The following is a 17,558-nucleotide window of genomic DNA, read 5'->3' as shown; positions in this document are numbered from 1 at the left end:
CAAGGACATTTTCTTCACTTCACTTGGGTGTTCACCATAGATTACTCTTGGACTGCCAGCTTGAATATGCAATTCCAACAAGCTCTCAAGAAGGTAATTCAGTGTCCAAGCAATGCGATCATGAACCCGGATCCTGTGATCTGCTGGAGCAACACTCCATTAAGGTTGCACTATCCAGATCCTGTGTTCTGCTGGAGCAACACTCTAATAGAGACGTTACACCATCCAGTGCATGCTTTGTGAGCTGCAGTGCCATCTTCAGCACAAGAGTTTTTACTACCCTTACCTGGAACATAAGAACATAGGAAGCTGCCTTATACTGAGTCAGACCATTGGTCCATCTTGCTCAATATTGTCTGCAAAGACTGGCAGCGGTTGCTCCAAGGTTACAGGCAGGAGTCTCTCCCAGCCCTATCTGGAGATGCTGCCAGGGAGGGAACCTCGAACCTTTTGCATGCAAGCAGATGCTCTGCCACTGAGCAATGGCCCCATCTCATAAAAGGAATATCTTACAGTGCTCACGTGTAGTCACCATCCAAATTCAAACCAAGGCAAATGCTGCTTAGCAAAAGGGACCATTTATGTCCACTACTGCAAGACCATCCCTCCAACCCTGAAACTACACAGACACATTTTGTGTAGTTATATGGAATTGTAGGAAAGGCCCCATGCCTTGAAGAATCAAACAGTTATCTTTCAGTTTATTTTATTATTTTATTTTATTTTATTTTATTTGCGGTGGAATGAGCCATTAAGAAAAACTCAGTCTTTAAAAATATAACACCTTCTTCCATCTCTGCCTCTCTCTCATCTCTTCATAATCCCGAAGTTTCCTCCCATCCAATCATTCAGTGCAGACGCCAAAGGGCCACCGTCGCTGGCTGTATTAGCCAACCGGGATATGCTCTTCATGTTAGCATTTCCCCTCGGAAGACTTCTTCGTGCCTTGGAGGATGAGCGCCGAAGCCGATGCTCGCTTCTGATGCCTCCACTTGGCACGGCGATTTTTAAACCAAACCTGGGCATCAAGAAAATTCAACATTTAGTACAGGGTTACTAAACCCACATTAGGGTTGCACTATCCAGCTCCTGTGATCTGCTGGAGCAAAACTCCATTAGGGTTGCACTATCCAACTCCTGTGATCTGCTGGAGCAACACTCCATTAGGGTTGCACTATCCAGCTCCTGTGATCTGCTGGAGCAACACTCCATTAGCATTGCACTATCCAGAGTACAGGGTTAAAGAGAAAGAGTGTGCTGTCGAGTCAGTGTCGACTCGTGGCGACCACAGAGCCCTGTGGTTTTTCTTTAGTAGAATACAGGAGAGGTTTCCCATTGCCATCTCCCGTGCAGTATGAGATGATGCCTTTCCGCATCTTCCTATATCGCTGCTGCCTGATATAGGTGTTTCCCACAGTCTGGGAAACATACCAGCGGGGATTCGAACCAACAGCCTCCTGCTTTCTAGGCAGGTTGCTTCCCCGCTGCACCATTAGGTGGCTAGTACAGGGTTAGGTGTGCTAAGAAGCCCACTGAGAAGGGTGTGCAAATGTACTTTAAAAGATGTCCCTGTGCTCAGATATCCTTGTGCTCAGGACATGCAGGTAGCATGTTGCGGACAGATTTACAATGTTCATTCCAGGATGAAGGAAACTGGGAATTTTGCCCTATCTATCTATCTATCTATCTATCTATCTATCTATCTATCTATCTATCTATCTGTCATATTTATATACCACCGGATATATACATTTGTACATACTATATACATAATACAAATTACAATATTTTCCAGCAGAAGTCAATACTGCTCAGCACTGATTGGCCTGGGGCCTATGCCATCATGTACCACCACCGTTCGCCCTCTGCCTGAAGCCTCCTTGATTTCAAGGGTGCATAGTCAGGACTAACCCACTGGGAGAACTGCCCAGAAATGTCAACGGATGACATCCTGACTAAATTTACTCAACAGAAGTCCTGCTGAAATTGAGGAGTCCATTTAGAGGAACCCCGGAGCAGTCAGCAGACCTACTGAGTAGCTTAGTCTGGATATCAGCCCATGGGGCTTAGTCCGGACTAACCGGATCCTGCCCTGAGAGTCCCGCCTCTCACAGATCACTTCAGTTCTACCCAAGATCCAATGCTTGGGGGCAGGGAAAGTATTGCTCTCACTCAGCTCTGCCCTTCTGCTCCTCGCAAACCAGGGCTGGCCAGAACCTCACCTCTACTCTTTCTTCCTTCAAGTGGATGCGGTTGGCCAGGTGTTCTCTGGTGATGACGTCTGGATATTGGTTCTGATGGAAGAGGGCCTCCAAAGCCTGCAGCTGGTCCTCGGTGAAGATGGTGCGATGCCGTCGTGTCCGGCGCTGGATCTGGTGCAACGCCTGCAACTCACTGTGGCTCTCATGCCCGTTCTTACACGGCCTGCCGACGGGACGAAAAAGCCTCATAGGCCAGGGAAACCTCGTGTCTGCTGAAAGGGAGATTTGGAATTCACTGGGTGTGACTCCAGAATCAAAGTGAAATAAACAGTCTTGGGTAGAGTGTTGGTGTTGTTTTTTGGAGGGGAGAGACTACAATTCCCATCAGCCCCAGCTTTTGGTTTTTGAGGCTTCCACTCACGCTATCTAAACCTACCCACCCCTTTAGGTTGTTGAAAGGAAATGTGTGGACAGTAGGCATTAGAGATAGGCACAAAATGAATGTTTTAGTTGCATTTCAAATTCGAATCAAATTCAAATCTGGTCCAAAAATTCGATTCGAATTCAAATCAAATTTGAATCAATTTGACCCTCTTTTGGCACCTGTTTAAAAACCAATCAAGGGTCCTGAATGGTTTGTAAAAGGTTAAAAATGGCTCTTGAATCAAATTCTAATCGAATTTCAGACATTCAATTTGAACTGGAATCAAACTGCCGTTTAAGGGGTGATTCAATGTGAATTCGAATCACTCTAATCACCCAGATTCAAGTCAAATTGATTCAAATTCAAATCGATTTTTGCACATCCTTGTCGGCTTGCACTTTTGGAGGAAGGATGAAATACAGATGCAGTAAGCAGAAACAGAAAGCTTTCAAGGCATTGTATGTTAACAGCTAACTATATAGATCCATGCCATAGTGACTAAATATATGTGGTCAGGTATTCTGCATGAACCGCCACCTCCGACATATTTCACTTTCACTCTGACATATTTCAGAGGCATTTTGTAATCTTGAGCTTCTCCTGCCAGAGAAAAACAAATTTAAATGTGCTTCTATCAAGTTTTCTAATGCTTCAGCCAGACTAGATGATCTCCAAGGTCCCTTCCAACTATATAATTCCATGATTCCGTACAATCAACATTGTTTTTATGTTAAAGGTCCCATTGAAGGTGCCACCTACAATTGCAGCTTGTCATTTCCAGCAGTGTAGATTTCACATCCCTCTCCCTCCTTTCTGCCCTCTGGAGAAACAGACTGTGATTTCTTCTGGCACTTTCAGTTTCACTGCAGAACAGTGTGGGCTTTTAAAAAGAAAATTCAGAACTGTGACGGTACATGAAAAAAAATCCCCGCCCATAGCATGTGTCTATGAGAGGAGCATTGGTATTGCGGCAGCAAGCATGAATGGTCCCCCTTTGCTAAGCAGGGTCTGCCCTGGTTTGCATTTGGATGGGAGACTACATGTGAGCACTGGAAGATATTCCCCTTTAGGGGATGGGGCTGCTCTGGGAAGAGCACCTACCTGCTTGCATGCAGAAGGTCCCAGATTCCCTCCCCGGCTACTAGCATATCCAAGATAAGGCTGAGAGAGACCCCTGCATATACTGAGTCAGACCATGGTCTATCTAGCTTAGCATTGTCTTCACAGACTGGCAGCGGCTTCTCCAAGGTTGCAGGCAGAAGTCTCTCTCAGCCCTACCTTGGAGAAGCCGGGGAGGGAACTTGAAACCTTCTGCCCTTCCCAGAACGGCTCCATCCCCTGAGGGGAATCTCTTGCAGTGCTCACACATCAAGTCTCCCATTCCTATGCAACCAGGGCAGACCCTGCTTAGCTAAGGGGACAGGTCATGCTTGCTGCCACAACCTTCAGGGAGGAGTCTTTCCTAGCCTGACTTAGAGTTGCCAGGAAATCCACCTGCCCACTAATCCATGGCGAGTGAAAAATGATGCCTGATGAGTGAGAAAAGTCCTGATGAGTAATGCACCAACATAGCTCACGAAACCATCTGATTTTATTATTTATTTATTTATTTATTTATTTTTACATTTCTATCCCGCACTTCCTCCAAGGAGCCCAGAGCGGTGTACTACATACTTAAGTTCCTCCTCACAACAACCCTGTGAAGTAGGCTAGGCTGAGAGAGAAGAAGCGACTGGCCCAGAGTCACCCAGCAAGTCTCCTGGCTGAATGGGGATTTGAACTCGGGTCTCCCCGGCCCTAGTCCAGCACTCTAACCACTACACCACGCTGGCTCTCAGCTAATGAGTCAATCAATCCATCCTCTTTATTCGGTCCATTGACCAGCAAGTCTGACGAGTCAAGTATTTTGCCTGGCTGGTGAACTGAGCCGACATTTCTTGACCCCTGTACCTGAGACCTCCCCATCCCCGAACAGGGATATCTTACGGCACTCACATGTCGGCTCCCATCCAAATGCAAACCAGGGCAGGCCCTGCTTAGCAAAGGGGACCATTCCATCTCAGTCCTGCAAGACCAGCCCCAGACTACAACCAGGCATATCCTTACCCAGCCACTGTGCCGTCTCCTGCCACGAATGAAGACTGCTGTGGGAACAGCAGCAGCATCCACACTGCCCGAGGTCGGTCTCTGCCTCGTCCCCTTCCTCCTCGTCTTGCAGAGCGGCGGCGGCGGCGGCCATGCCCCCCAGCGCGCACAGCCCTTTGGGCTCACAGTCCAAGATCCCCCGGAAGCAGAGCGGAAGGGGAACCGGGGGCCTCCTCTGGAGGATGTTCTCTGGATGTTCTCTGGAGCTGGAGAGGATGTTCTCGATGGTGAAGGAGCACGCTTTCTTGACGCTCTTCTTCCCGGGCTCCTGCTCTAAAGGGGTTTCTGAAGACATCCTGGTCAAAGATGTCTGGCGAGGATTTACACCGTTGAAAGAATCAGTGCCTGGGAATCAAAGAGATCCCTGGGAAAGACCTAACCCGAGAGAGATGACACAGAAGCACGTCTGCCCCACAGAATGAATCGTCTGCCTGCTTGGGGTGGCCAGTGCTTCTCATTTCAGTGCCCATGTCTTTTATTTTATATACTCACAGGCAAACAAGGACGCACGTATGCTCCGCCCCCCCGTCCCGTCCCCCCCCAAAGCTTGCTGCTTTATACCCAAGGACATCCTAAATATATACGTATCTATATCTATATAATCCTTTTTGGAAAGCCAGCTGTAAACCCCTTGCAGGAATAAAATAAATTCTAACTAATCTTGACAGCTTTGTGAAGGGTTAGTGTGGATCTAAGATTTAGCTAATCCCACCGAAATGACTCTGGAAGGAAATCTGATTTCTCTATCTCGAGTGTAGATTTGAGGTGGTTATGATATCCATTGTGTCTGAAAACCTCCAGTTCAAGGCCGGGGGGAAATAGCTTGTTTCGCAGGCCCAGAAATGGCCCGGGAGGATTAACTCTTTTAAAAGGGAGAAGCAAATTATCCTTTTCTTTGGCCAAATGAAAGCCATCCCATCAAAAGGGAACTGTCATATCACACAATATGGGGGAAACAGGGAGCGTTTAGCTTGCTAATAGGAAATAGAAATCAACCCCGGCAGCAACAAACAAAAAAATAACCCCGCTGAAAGGGTGAGGACTTCTGCTGAAAGCCAATTTCGTTGCCACTTTGGGCAGAAGAAAAGTTGTAAGCTTTGATTCCAAAAAAAACCCCACCCCAGATGGTAGGCTGAATGCAAGACCAATGACAGGTGTGTCCAAATGTGATGGTCAAATATGTGTCACTACCCCAGCAGCGTGGTATAGTGGTCAGAGTGTTAGACTAGGACTGAGGAGCCCTGAGTTCGAGTCTCCGTTCATCCGTGAAACTCACCAAGTGACTGCAGAGGCAGGAACGGAATACTCACACCATGCACGCATGATTTGTGGCTCATGGACAGTTTGTTTTTATCCAACCAAAATTATCAGCTGCACTGCTATTCAGTTGCTCCCGGCAGGAAAAGAGTCAGTCTGATGTGGCTGGGGGGTTGAAAGAGGGAGTGGGAAATATTTTGGGAATAGCACCTGCTACCCCATGATATCCTTCTTGTGGCAGCAAGCATGACTTGTCCTCTTTGCTAATCAGGGTCCATCCTGGTTGCATATGAATAAGAGACGACATGCATGAGCACTGTAAGATATCCCCCTAAGGGGATGGAGCTGTGCTAGGAAGAAGGTTCCAATGTCCCTCCCTGGCAGCATCTTCAAGATAGGGCTGAGAGAGATTCCTGCCTGCAACCTTGGAGAAGCCGCTGCCAGTCTGGGTAGACAATACTGAGCTAGATGGACCAGTGGTCTGACTAGGTATATGGTAGCTTCCTATGTCCTATCCTTGTAGCCAAGGAAGAGAAACTGAGCTACAGTCCTTCACCAGACCCTGCCTTGGTCCATCTAGATCAGTATTGTCAACCCTGATTTACAACAGCTCTCCAAGGTTTCAGGTAGGAGTCTCTGAATCCCAGCCCTACCTGGAGATGCTGCCAGGGATTGAACATGGGACCTTCTGCATGCCAAGCAGATGCTCTGTCACTGAGCTATGGTCCTTCCCCAGACTATTAGTCCATTTAGCTCGGTATTGTCGACACCAGGCCTGCTCAACTTCAGCCCTCCTGCAGATGTTAGCCTACAACTCCCATAATGGCTGGTTAATGTATCTCTCTCAGCCCTCTCTTGGAGATGCTGCCAGGGAGGGAACTTGGGACCTTCTGCTCTTCCCAGAGTGGCTCCATCCCCTGAGGGGAATCTCTTCCAGTGCTCACACTTCTAGTCTCCCATTCATATGCAACCAGGGCAGACCCTGCTTAGCTAAGGGGACAAGTCATGCTTGCTACCACGAGGCCAGCTCTCCTCTCTAAGTTGCATGGACATTGCACATCATGTTTATACCATATTTACCTGAAGAGAAGAAGACAACCCTGAATTTGCCAACTCCCTTAAAAACAGAGGTTAAATACATGTCATACCTCCATTTTCCCAAAAGGGACAGGACTCTGTTAAGACAGGCCCCCCTAATTTCTAAAATTATAGAACTCAGGAAAAAACCTAGACTTGGATTCAAGTAAATATGGTAGGGTGGCTTTTAAAAAAGTAAATAAATAACCTTGATACACATGTTACAAGCAGATAGCTGCATCCATACAGTTTTGAGTGTACAGAACAGGTGTGTTAAATGCGTCCCTCTCTTTCCTATACCTACTTCCGAAAAGAGCTGAAAATATTATGATCCTTATGGACACATACCTAGAGCACCTGTGAGTGAGAGGGAGATACTGTTAGACACGGGGTAACCCACAGATTTGTCAGTTTTGCAAAGCTCCAAAGGGAGGGGAAACCTAAGGGGGCAACCCCCCGGCGCACAAAAAAACCCAGCCCCAAATGTAACTCAGTGGAGTGGAATGTTCGCTGACTTGGAGGGCACTTAACAGACAACCAGGTGGGCGGACTTAATGGAACTCATTGGCAAGGAGTGGGTAGAAGACCTTGAACAAAAAGAGTGGGGAATTTCTTAGCTTAATGAATACTCCCTCAAGACAATCACAGCAACCCCTTTCGGCTTCTGAAGGGGAGAAGTGCCTAAAACACTGACTGCACTCAAGCAACGCATGCACCGTAAAGAAACACTGCAAAATGTTGTTGCAGGTCCATACTTGTACAGAGCTAACGTGAAAAATATGCTCTCGTAAGAAACAAGTTTGAATCTGTCCCCAGGAGAGTGAAAGCCGGATGCTGCCCTTTCTGCTTTTAGGCGCCCCAATCCTGCAACCTGAAACGGATTAATTCCTTTCTCCTGTCTGCAACAAAAGCTTTCTTCCCATCCCAACCTCTCTCCCCACACCGGGGCCTATACACTTAGCCTATTAGTCTGTGCGCTGATTGCTTTCTTTCATCCTGCCCCATACCTTTCACTTTGGAAAATAGACTGGTAATGCTTCTTTTATCAAAGAATTATGGGATTTAAGGCCCAGATCTCACAAAGAGGACTTTTGATAACGGCTGGTAATCAAATCCCCATCGGCAGACACACAGCTCTGCACCAAAGGCCAATGAGAAGCAGGGATTTTGCTGATGCTGTGTTTACCGAGATAAGATCGCCGGGGCTATTCTAGAAGAAAGAGGGAAATAAAATAAGAGCGGCCAGGGGAAAATGTAGACACGGCACACAGACAATGCAGATCTGGAGAAAGAGAATAGAAAGGGGCCCTTTATCGTTTTCTTATTGGGGAAGGAGATTCTAAAACCATTATACGGATTAGCAGGAAAGGCTGATCTGCTTTGGCTGTGCATTTTGTCAAAAGGGGAGACGATAGGTTTCGAAAAAATCTGCCCTGCGCTGAAACTTGGGGAGATGTCCTTCTCCCACCAGAGTAGACAGAAGGTAAGCTCTACCAGGCAGCTTTTCGGAAGGGTTGATTAGGGGCATCCTAGGAAGGGCTTCCAGCCACATGGCCTGGGGTGGCCTGGATGGTTCAGGAGTTGGACGTCCTATGCAGGATGTAGGAAACGTGCCGTTGTGGATACAAAATGTCCAGGGATTTGAGTGGGAAGATTGCTGTAATAAAGGTGACCCGTTTTTCTGGTGCTTCTCTCCAGGCATTGAAGCGACATGGTGTTAATGTCTAAAAGGCCCATATTGTCACCCTTGCTCTGGCACCGTGCTGGTGCCAAGGGTCTGGGGAAAGATCGGAGCTCAGAGGGGGGTTTTGGCATGCAAAAGGGTCCAGGTTCAATCCCTGGCAGCATCTCCAGGTAGGGCCGGGAGAGACTCCTGCCTGGAACCTTGGAGAAGCCGCTGCCAGTCTATGCAGACAATCCCGAGCAAGATGGCCCAAAGGTCTGACTCAGTAAGGCAGCTTTTCATGTTCCTTGGAGCTATCCCGGTGCTCAGCACCAGATGGAGCCGGCGTGCCTCTATATCCAGCCCTTTGCTGCTATGTGGACACTCTTCCTTTCAGACTTGCACTCTATGGCTCCAGCAAGGTTTTGCTCCAGCCCTGGGCGTGCAGCTGTTTCTGGGTTAATTGCTGCCCTGGCATTTCCAGCGATCGCTGCTTCTGGAAGCGATGATCGCCCAGCAGGAACTTCAGCAAGGCATCCTCTTCTACAGGGCGTTGGGAGAGACCCAAGGGTTGGCAGAGATCACCCAGACTTTCCTCCACATCTTGGAAAAACTGGAGCAGTTTGCAGAGTAAGTTGGCTGGCTAGTGCATGCGCAGAAAAATCAGCATGTTTAAAAAGAGGTCTCCAGGCATCAGGCTCTTTGGAAGCCCTGTAACTCCTGGGCTGAATTTTCCTGCTAACCGAGCATAGACATGCCTTTTAAAGTGGTGATTATCTTGTGTTTAGCAGGGGGAGAGCAACTGGCCCTATCCAACCCCAGCACAGCATCCCTCCAGTGGCTGTTGCTGGGATCTATCTTACTTTTAAAAAAAGAAAGATTGTGAGTGTTTTGGGGACAAGGGGCCGTCTTATTTATGTATTTGTTTTTCTGTGTAAACCGCTTTGTGAACTTTGGTTGAAGAGTGGTATAGAAATATTCATAGTCGTGGTCCTAGATTTGCTGTTTACTGGCTTCGCTCCGCAGCCTGGGGTCTCAACGTCTGCGTAGCATGGAATTATTTAAAGGCACCGGAGTCTGTTTTTTCCTACCTAGGGTCTTTTGTCTTTTCCCAATAGCTTGACAGAGAGGAGAGCTGGTCTGGTGGTCGCAAGCATGACTTGTCCCCTTAGCTAAGCAGGGTCTGCCCTGGTCTCATATGAAAGGGAGACTAGAAGTGTGAGCACTGGAAGAGATTCCCCTCAGGGGATGGAGCCGCTCTGGGAAGAGCAGAAGGTTCCAGGTTCCCTCCCTGGCAGCATCTCCAAGATAGGGCTGAGAAAGATCCCTGCTTGCAACCTTGGAGAAGCCGCTGCCAGTCTGTGTAGACAATACTGAGCTAGATAGACCAAGGGTCTGACTCAGTATATGGCAGCTTCCTATGTTCCTATGAAAGACATAAATCCCACTGGTGCAGTTTCCCCCAGCATGGGCATGATAGAGAATTTGCCTTGCAAGAGGGAACTTCAGAGAGAATGTCCCTTATGTTGAGTGGTTCTGTCTCTCCCCTGCCAACTTGGCAAAGAGGCACCTTTTAACGTGGCCATTCGCAGGAGGAGAGTAACGGGCCCTATCCACCCACAGCACAGTACTTCCAGTGACTGTTGCTGGTGTCTATCTTATGTTTCTTTTTAGATTGTGAGCCCTTCAGGGACAGGGAGGCGTCTTATTTATTTATTTGTTATTTCTCTCTCTCAACCACTTTGGAAACTTTTGTTGAAAAAAGCAGTATATAAATATTTGTTTTTGTGGTTATGCAGTTGCTAAGTTCTGTCTCTTTGTTGTTGCCACGAGAATTCAAAGTAAGAGTGTATCTATATAATTAGCTTTCATAAGGTTTACAATTATCTGGATTCGTTTATTGTTTCTGTTTGGGCTCTCTGTGTATATTTTTCTGATCAGCGACTGTAAATCAACTGAATGGAATTGACAGAGGAAATTTGAGGAGCAGCCCCTTTGCTTAAATTTTAGGCTGGGGAGAAAAGACACTTTTAGGGGGAGAAAAATATGTTAGTATTTCAGTAAAATGAAGGGGACCCCCTCAGATACTTGCAGGCGTTGCAGGTATCAGGTGGCAACCAGTGTAGTGTGTGTGTATTCATTATTTATTAGCCAAGCTGTGAATTGGTATGCTACACTTTGAAATCACTCGGACTTAGGAACACAGGACGCTGCCATATAATGAGTCAAACCATTGGTCTATCTAGCTCAGTATTGTCTACACAGACTGGCAGCGGCTTCTCCAAGGTTGCAGGCAGGAATCTCTCCCAGCCCTATCTTGAAGATGCTGCCAGGGAGGGAACTTGGAACCTTCTGCTCTTCCCAGAGTAGCTCCATCCACTAAGGGGAACATCTTACAGGGCTCACACATCAAGTCTCCCATTCATATGCAACCAGGGCAGACCCTGCTTAGCTAAGGGGACAAGTCATGCTTGCTGCCACCAGACCAGCTCTCCTCTCCCTGGTAATCGTGCTCCATTCTAATCTTTTCCAGAGGTTCTGCGAAGAGATGCAAGGATAAAAACCTGGAGGAAGCTTTTCGGCTCTTGTTGGGAGTGAGCAAAGGATTATGGGAACTGGACCCCAATCACCTGCTCCCCCTGGCCCGCTGTGTGCTTGCTTGCCAGATGGAGACCACAGGAGCCTCCAGCTCTTTCCACCGCCTGGAAAAGGTGCGTAGAAGTTGGACTTTAAGGGCGGATGTTCCTAGAGCTCCGATGGGGCCAGTTCAGCGGAGACTTTTAAATGAGCGAGTATGTATTTATTTGTCGGCTTGTTTGTTTAGGATATTTGATTTTGATTGTTAATGGATTTTAATTGCTTTTGTTTTGATGCAAACCGCCCTGAGCCATTTTTGGAAGGGCGGTAGAGAAATCGAATGAATATATCAGTGGGTTTTTTTTATACCCGCTTGGGAAACAAATCCAGATGAACAGCTCAAGGTAGCTAGACTGAGCCATCCTATCTCAGGCTCTGTTGTGATCACAATTCAAACCCAGTGGTTGGGGGAAGGAACGCTGGTTAGCAATATGGACGATCATCCAACCCCATGATAGTGACTACCCCACATTTTAAATCCTGCATTTTGAGGGTTGTTCTCATGACCAGCCCTACTCAATTAGGGCAGCACTACTCCAGATAGGTCTGGTCGTGAAAACTGTTGGAATTGGTTTCGGTCCCGGCAGTCTTCCACCGGTTAGCCTGGGATTTGTACCCTGGCTAAAAGTGAGTACTTTGTGGTTGGGATCAGTGTTCCTTCTAACAGGGACTCGCAGATGAACTACAACTCCCAGAATCCCCAAGGAAAAGTCATTGCTGCTAGGGATTCTGGGAGTTGTAGTCCAACAACATCTGGGGGCCCAAGGTTAAGAAACCCTGCGCTCGAGGATTTGTTCTTTCTTCTCCCTAGATGGTTGCCAAACTCTCAGAAGGGCATGGGGCCCTGATCTCCGAACAGGTGGATGAGCTGATGAGCAGCCTGGTTGAGGACAAAGAGGTGAGACAAGTTTCTTTTTTCTTTTCCCCAGTCTTGCAAATATTTATTCCTTTATGGCCAGAACATCCATCCCTTTCTCCACTGAATCTCTCTCAACCCTATCTTGGAGAAGCCGGGGAGGGAACTTGGAACCTCAGATGCTCTTCCCAAAATGGCTCCATCCCCTAAGAGGATTATCTTACAGTGCTCACACATGTAGTCTCCCATTCAAATGCAAACCAGGGTTGACCCTGCTTAGCAAAGAGGACAATTCATGCTTGCTACAATACTAGTCAAACTGACTATCTAAAACAAGAAATATAATAAGGGATACCCAAACAAAATAACATTATACCAAATATTAGTCCAATACTAATTCTTCTAGAAGAGAATATTACCTTCAATGCATGTAGTAAGATATTATCATGAAAAACCTCAAATACATGTAGCGAGACCTCATCAGGGAGAACTTCCAAACATCTCTGTCTTCTTCGACAGCAACGTATCTCATTAGAGAAATCAAAATAATGCTCAAACGTTGCTGCATGTGATCAGATAGCTTCTAATTCGGAGTCATATAAACAACACATTACCAGTTTCTTTTGCAAACGGACGCTTACTTCTGAAAAGTCTCTCGAGATACAAAGGGGCTCCATTAGATTGCTAATCGGTTGTATTAGGCTGTGATTTTTCTGCTTGTCTTCCTTTCCCTTTCAGGTGCTGTCTCCTCGAGATCTCCAGACAAGTGAGTTTCCAAATGGCCTCTTCCTTCCTAATACCGAAATTCCTTCTGTCTAGTGACTACAGTGTTTATACAATTAGGACAACGGTTCTATCTAGAACAGGGGTGGGCAAGCTGTTGTTGAACTACAACTCCCATCATCCCCCGCCCCAATAAATTGTGGATTCTTCCTGACTTGCTGTCCTCCCACATACTAGAAACCGTCCACTGAGAGCATTCTGAGGTGGTGCCATGTTGGCGAATATACGTTTGCATGGGCCCTTGACGTTTTAATATAGTAGCACTGATTCTTCCTCCCTCTGCACTGCAGTCTGCATGTTCCTTGAGGAGAGCATGCTGGGACGATGTTACTGGAGAAAGAACCTGATGCCGCTACTGAGAGGTGTCAGCACAACATTTGATTTGCTGTCGCAGGACCAGGTGGTCAGGAACGACAGATGGCAGTACCTCACAGTGAAGGTAAATCCATACATCGATTTGGACAATGGTGTGAACCAGGCTGTTACCCCAAATGGAGACTCTTGTGCTTCCTTGTATTTTTAATATGGAAAATTTAAAATGTTCATATCTTATTTACTTTTCAGATCGTTAGACCACCCCAAACTTCCATCTCTGGGTGGTTTACAACTACATAAAAAAGGTTAAAATGAAAACCACTTAAAGCCATTTAAAGCCACAGTCCAGTTGAAAAGCTTGGGTGAAAAAAAATAAGTCTTTAGAGACCTCTTTAAAATTGTCAGAGATGGTAAGGTAAAGTGTGCTGTCAAGTCGATTCCGACTCCCGGCGCCCACAGAGCCCTGTGGCTTTCTTTTGGTAGAATACAGGAGGGATTGACCATTGCCTCCTCCCACGCAGTATGAGATGATGCCTTTCAGCAATCTTCCTAGATCGCTGCTGCCCAATATAGTACCAGCGGGGATTCAAACCAGCAACCTTCTGCTTGTTAGTCCAGCATTTCTCCGCAGAGAGATGGGGAGGCTCTTATTTCCGCAGGGAGTGCATCCCAGGGTCTCAGGGCGGCAACAGAGAAGGCACCAGACAAGCCTCAACTGCAGAAGGACCTCTGTGGATGATCTCAATGGGCAGTGGGGCTCTTGGCAAAGCAAGACACTAGGCCACTAACCACAACGATGGCCAGAAGCAGAATTTCTTATTCGCACTGAATGATGTTCTTTTTCGCCAGAAGTTATTTTCTTCCTGGCTTTGTGTCACTTTCATTGAGTGTGTTTGTAGATACGTACGCCAGAAGATGTCTCTTATGAGACACTTCGTCCTCCTTATCTCTCTAGATGTGCCTGCTCCTTTTCAAGTTGATGCCTGAGGCGATCTCCCCGCTTGTGTGGAAGGAAAGTGAGAAGAGCGGAATTCTGCAAAACATTCTGGGATCTCTGGTGCGAGTCATCGTGGAAAAGGTGAGCATTGGCCCTGTCTGTTCTCTGAAAGATGCTCCCATCACCTAGACGTCAATCATGAGAAACAGCCTACTATGTCCTGATTCTTCTTGAGAGCTAGCCTTGGTCCTGTTTCTCTGTCAGTTTCCTGCCCTCAACGACTCCCCTTCCATTGCTGATCTTGGGATCCTAGAACCCACCCAACTGCATCTTGGTGGTTCAATCAATCATCTTTTCCAGCACCGGATATAGTACAGATACCATGAAATAAAAGATCATGTGGCAATTACATGAATTACATTAAAATCATTGTCTTGAAGTAGCTACCACTAAATTGCCGGAAATTAATAGAGGATAAAATTACGATTAATGAAATACAACTCTAAGAATTGTGGGGTGCCTAGTAAAATAAGATAAGACAAGGGTAAAATCGTGATTAATAAGATACAATAATCAGATACAATCCTAGAAGTGGTGGGGAGATAAAGTAGAGATAAAACAAGGATATATAGCAGGGCTGCTCAACTTCGGCCCTCCTGCAGATGTTGGCCTACAATTCCCATAATCCCTGGCTAGTGGCCACTGTAGCTGGGGATTATGGGAGCTGTAGTTCAAAAACAGCTGGGGGGCCTAAGTTGAGCAGGCCTGATATATAGGTACAAGTGGGGTGGGGTAGAGAACCGTCTTGTTCACAACACTGACCTGTCCCTTGATGATCTTAGGAGGCCCGCAAGGACACCCGACTGTTGGCCGGTACGGTCTTGAGTATGCTGGTCAACACAGCCCCTGAGCCGCAGAGTGGGGCTGCTTCAGTTCTGGGTCTCTATCATCTGCTGAGTCCAGATTCTGTTGTCCAGAAGCAGGATCCTGGAGCAGCCAGCCACAAAGGTGAGGACACCCTGTATTTTCTTAGTGCATGGAACTCAGCATGTTTCAAACACCCTCGCTTGTCTGCAGGGCAATAAACTCAACTCTGAAGAAGCGTCTGCTCCGAACACACCCCATTGACTGACAAACGGCACGGCTTTCTACCACTGTGTAACACAGAGCGTCTTACATTCACACTAATACAGCTGACATGCCACAGAGCTTTTTCAAGAGGCTGCAAAAACTCTGTTCCTCCCTGCCCGGAGAGTAGAAGCCATAAAGGGGTACCCTTCCGGGATGGTGGGTCTAGCAATGAGCACTCCTCTTCCTCTCTCTCTGATCTTTTCTGGTCTGTTGCCAGCACTGGCATGCAGGTATTAGGGAATGTGATGGTGCTGGAAGGGTCTACTCTTTAGAGAGTGCCAAGGATGGTCTTTGTGGGGCTCCAGCTCTGAGGTGCTGTTTGAGGGGCTCAGATTCTGGGGTGTGTGTGTGTCTCTAACAACTTCACAATACCTGGACTGATTTGGCAAAATTTGGTAGAGTTTTAGTGCCACATTGGGACAACAGCATATTTTGTGAAGACGTCACCCACCCCCATTCAAGATGGCGGACGCATGAACGTTGGGGTGGAAGTGGGCTAACGTGTGAGCCGCCAAACTGACTTTGCACCAAACTTGGTATACATGTTGAGATCAGGGAACACACTAAACCTTCATTTCCCATCAATGAGTCTTTCAAGATGGTGGCTGAGAGAGAGAGAGAGAGAGAGAGTGTGTGTGTGTGTACCCCATAACAACACATGCGAATCCTCCGCTAACAACTAAAATTGACGATGGTGTGGTGGCCACGGTCTGGGCAGGATGTACTTTTCTTCCACCCTTCATACAATGCTGGGCACATGAGGTCAGTTCCACAGACAGGATGCAACCAAGGCCGGGCCAGATGTGACAATTTTATTTTCCGTGCCCAGGAGGATTGCGGTTGGGGGTGCTCCGGATCTCTCCATGTGCTTGGAGTCCGGATGGACTGGAGACGGTGGCTCTTACGAGAGGCTTATTAACTTGCTGCAAAAAGGAGATCCTGAGTTGCCAGCTGGAGGTTACCCTACCAAAGGTACAAGATGTCCGTCGAATATATGGCCGACATTCTGTGTTATCTGTGCCTTCTTTGGGGCTGCCCCAGGGCTCTGGAATGCACCCCATGTCAAAAATAGAGCTGCTCCCATCTCTGGCTGCTTTTAAAAAGACTTTTAAGATGCACCTGTTTTCTCAGGATTTTAGTTGGTTAATTTTTAGTTGGTTAATTTTTAGTTGGTTAATTTTATGTGTGAGCATTGGAAGAGATTCCCCTCAGGGGATGGAGCCACTCTGGGAAGAGCATCTAGGAGGTTTCAAGTTCCCTCCCTGGCAGCATCTCCAAGATCAGGCTGAGAGAGATTCCTGCCTGCAACCTTGGAGAAGCCGCTGCCAGTCTGTGTAGACAATACTGAGCTAGATAGACCAATGGTCTGACTCAGGATATGGCAGCTTCCTATATTCCTAAATGGCCCATTCCAAGGCTCAAAATAGCCCGAAAACGGCCCGACCTAGCACTTGGGAGGAAGGTGAGCTCGAGGAAGGAACTCTCGCTTCCGTCTCAGTACTAGCGTGCAGATGCTCTGCGCGAGTAAAGCTAGTTATTATTTCGTATCGGAGTATTTTAAGTTCTGTTGCCTGCAACCGTTGAATATTGTAATTGTTGGCTGGTCGTAGACTGTAATAAATAAATGATGGTGATTTTGTAAAATTGTTCTAATCATGTTATCCTGTTTTATACTTGTCTTTTAAATTATGGACACCTCCCAGGGATACACATATCGGGTGGTCTAGGAATAGGATAAATACTTTAAATTCCAATTTCCCCCCACTAACCCAGTGGTATTTTCTGCAGACCTGTCTGTTGCTGGATGTGTTGTTCCCAGCTGTTTTAGTCCTGATGGAAGAGCAGAAGGATCATCACTATTACTGCTTCCAAGGTAGGTGGAAGTTGGGGCTCTAGACACAGCATGCAAAAAAAAAAGAGAAAAAAAGTGGATGTTTGCACAGAATCCTAAAATCATAGTACTCTAGAGTTGGAGGGGATCTTTGAGGCCATCTAGACCAACCCCATTCTCAGGGCAGAAATCTGTGGCGGCATACCTGATGGATGGCCATCCAGCCTCTCCTTCCAGAGGAGGAAGAGGGAGTACCACTGCAGATCCACAGAGTGTCCCTTTTGTGGATACTGTACAAACT

The 17,558-nt window shown here is 47.1% G+C and overlaps 2 protein-coding genes across 4 annotated transcripts in view; one reads left to right on the top strand and one right to left on the bottom strand.

Annotated features, from left to right (window-relative positions):
* Window positions 1-706: 706 nt before the first annotated feature.
* On the bottom strand, window positions 707-5,274 carry GSC2 (goosecoid homeobox 2). 2 transcript variants are annotated; one of them, XM_053280428.1, is made up of 3 exons: window positions 4,732-5,274; window positions 2,223-2,473; window positions 707-1,018 (listed from the first exon to the last, which is right to left on the bottom strand). In XM_053280428.1, exons 1-3 carry the CDS (start codon window positions 5,063-5,065, stop codon window positions 914-916), a joined length of 690 nt encoding a protein of 229 aa, XP_053136403.1. In that variant the 5' UTR covers window positions 5,066-5,274; the 3' UTR covers window positions 707-913. The 2 variants fall into 2 exon arrangements, with proteins under 2 accessions (XP_053136403.1, XP_053136404.1); XM_053280429.1 differs by having other exon boundaries at window positions 2,223-2,470.
* Window positions 5,275-9,180: 3,906 nt separating this feature from the next.
* Window positions 9,181-17,558, top strand: part of LOC128338241 (thyroid adenoma-associated protein homolog) — a 29,201-nt gene continuing 20,823 nt past the window's right edge. For both annotated transcript variants that reach the window (XM_053280433.1, XM_053280432.1), the window contains exons 1-9: window positions 9,181-9,397; window positions 11,301-11,478; window positions 12,216-12,302; window positions 12,999-13,026; window positions 13,334-13,482; window positions 14,314-14,436; window positions 15,138-15,303; window positions 16,256-16,398; window positions 17,215-17,299. In XM_053280433.1, coding sequence (XP_053136408.1) covers window positions 9,273-9,397; window positions 11,301-11,478; window positions 12,216-12,302; window positions 12,999-13,026; window positions 13,334-13,482; window positions 14,314-14,436; window positions 15,138-15,303; window positions 16,256-16,398; window positions 17,215-17,299 — 1,084 coding nt within the window. In that variant the 5' untranslated portion in view covers window positions 9,181-9,272. The remainder of the gene's footprint in view (window positions 9,398-11,300; window positions 11,479-12,215; window positions 12,303-12,998; window positions 13,027-13,333; window positions 13,483-14,313; window positions 14,437-15,137; window positions 15,304-16,255; window positions 16,399-17,214; window positions 17,300-17,558) is intronic.

Source organism: Hemicordylus capensis, chromosome 15 (assembly GCF_027244095.1).
Source record: "Hemicordylus capensis ecotype Gifberg chromosome 15, rHemCap1.1.pri, whole genome shotgun sequence".
Taxonomy (NCBI): Eukaryota; Metazoa; Chordata; class Lepidosauria; order Squamata; family Cordylidae; genus Hemicordylus; species Hemicordylus capensis.
The sequence above is the reverse complement of the archived record's forward strand: the minus strand, read 5'-3'. Positions and strand labels throughout refer to the sequence as shown.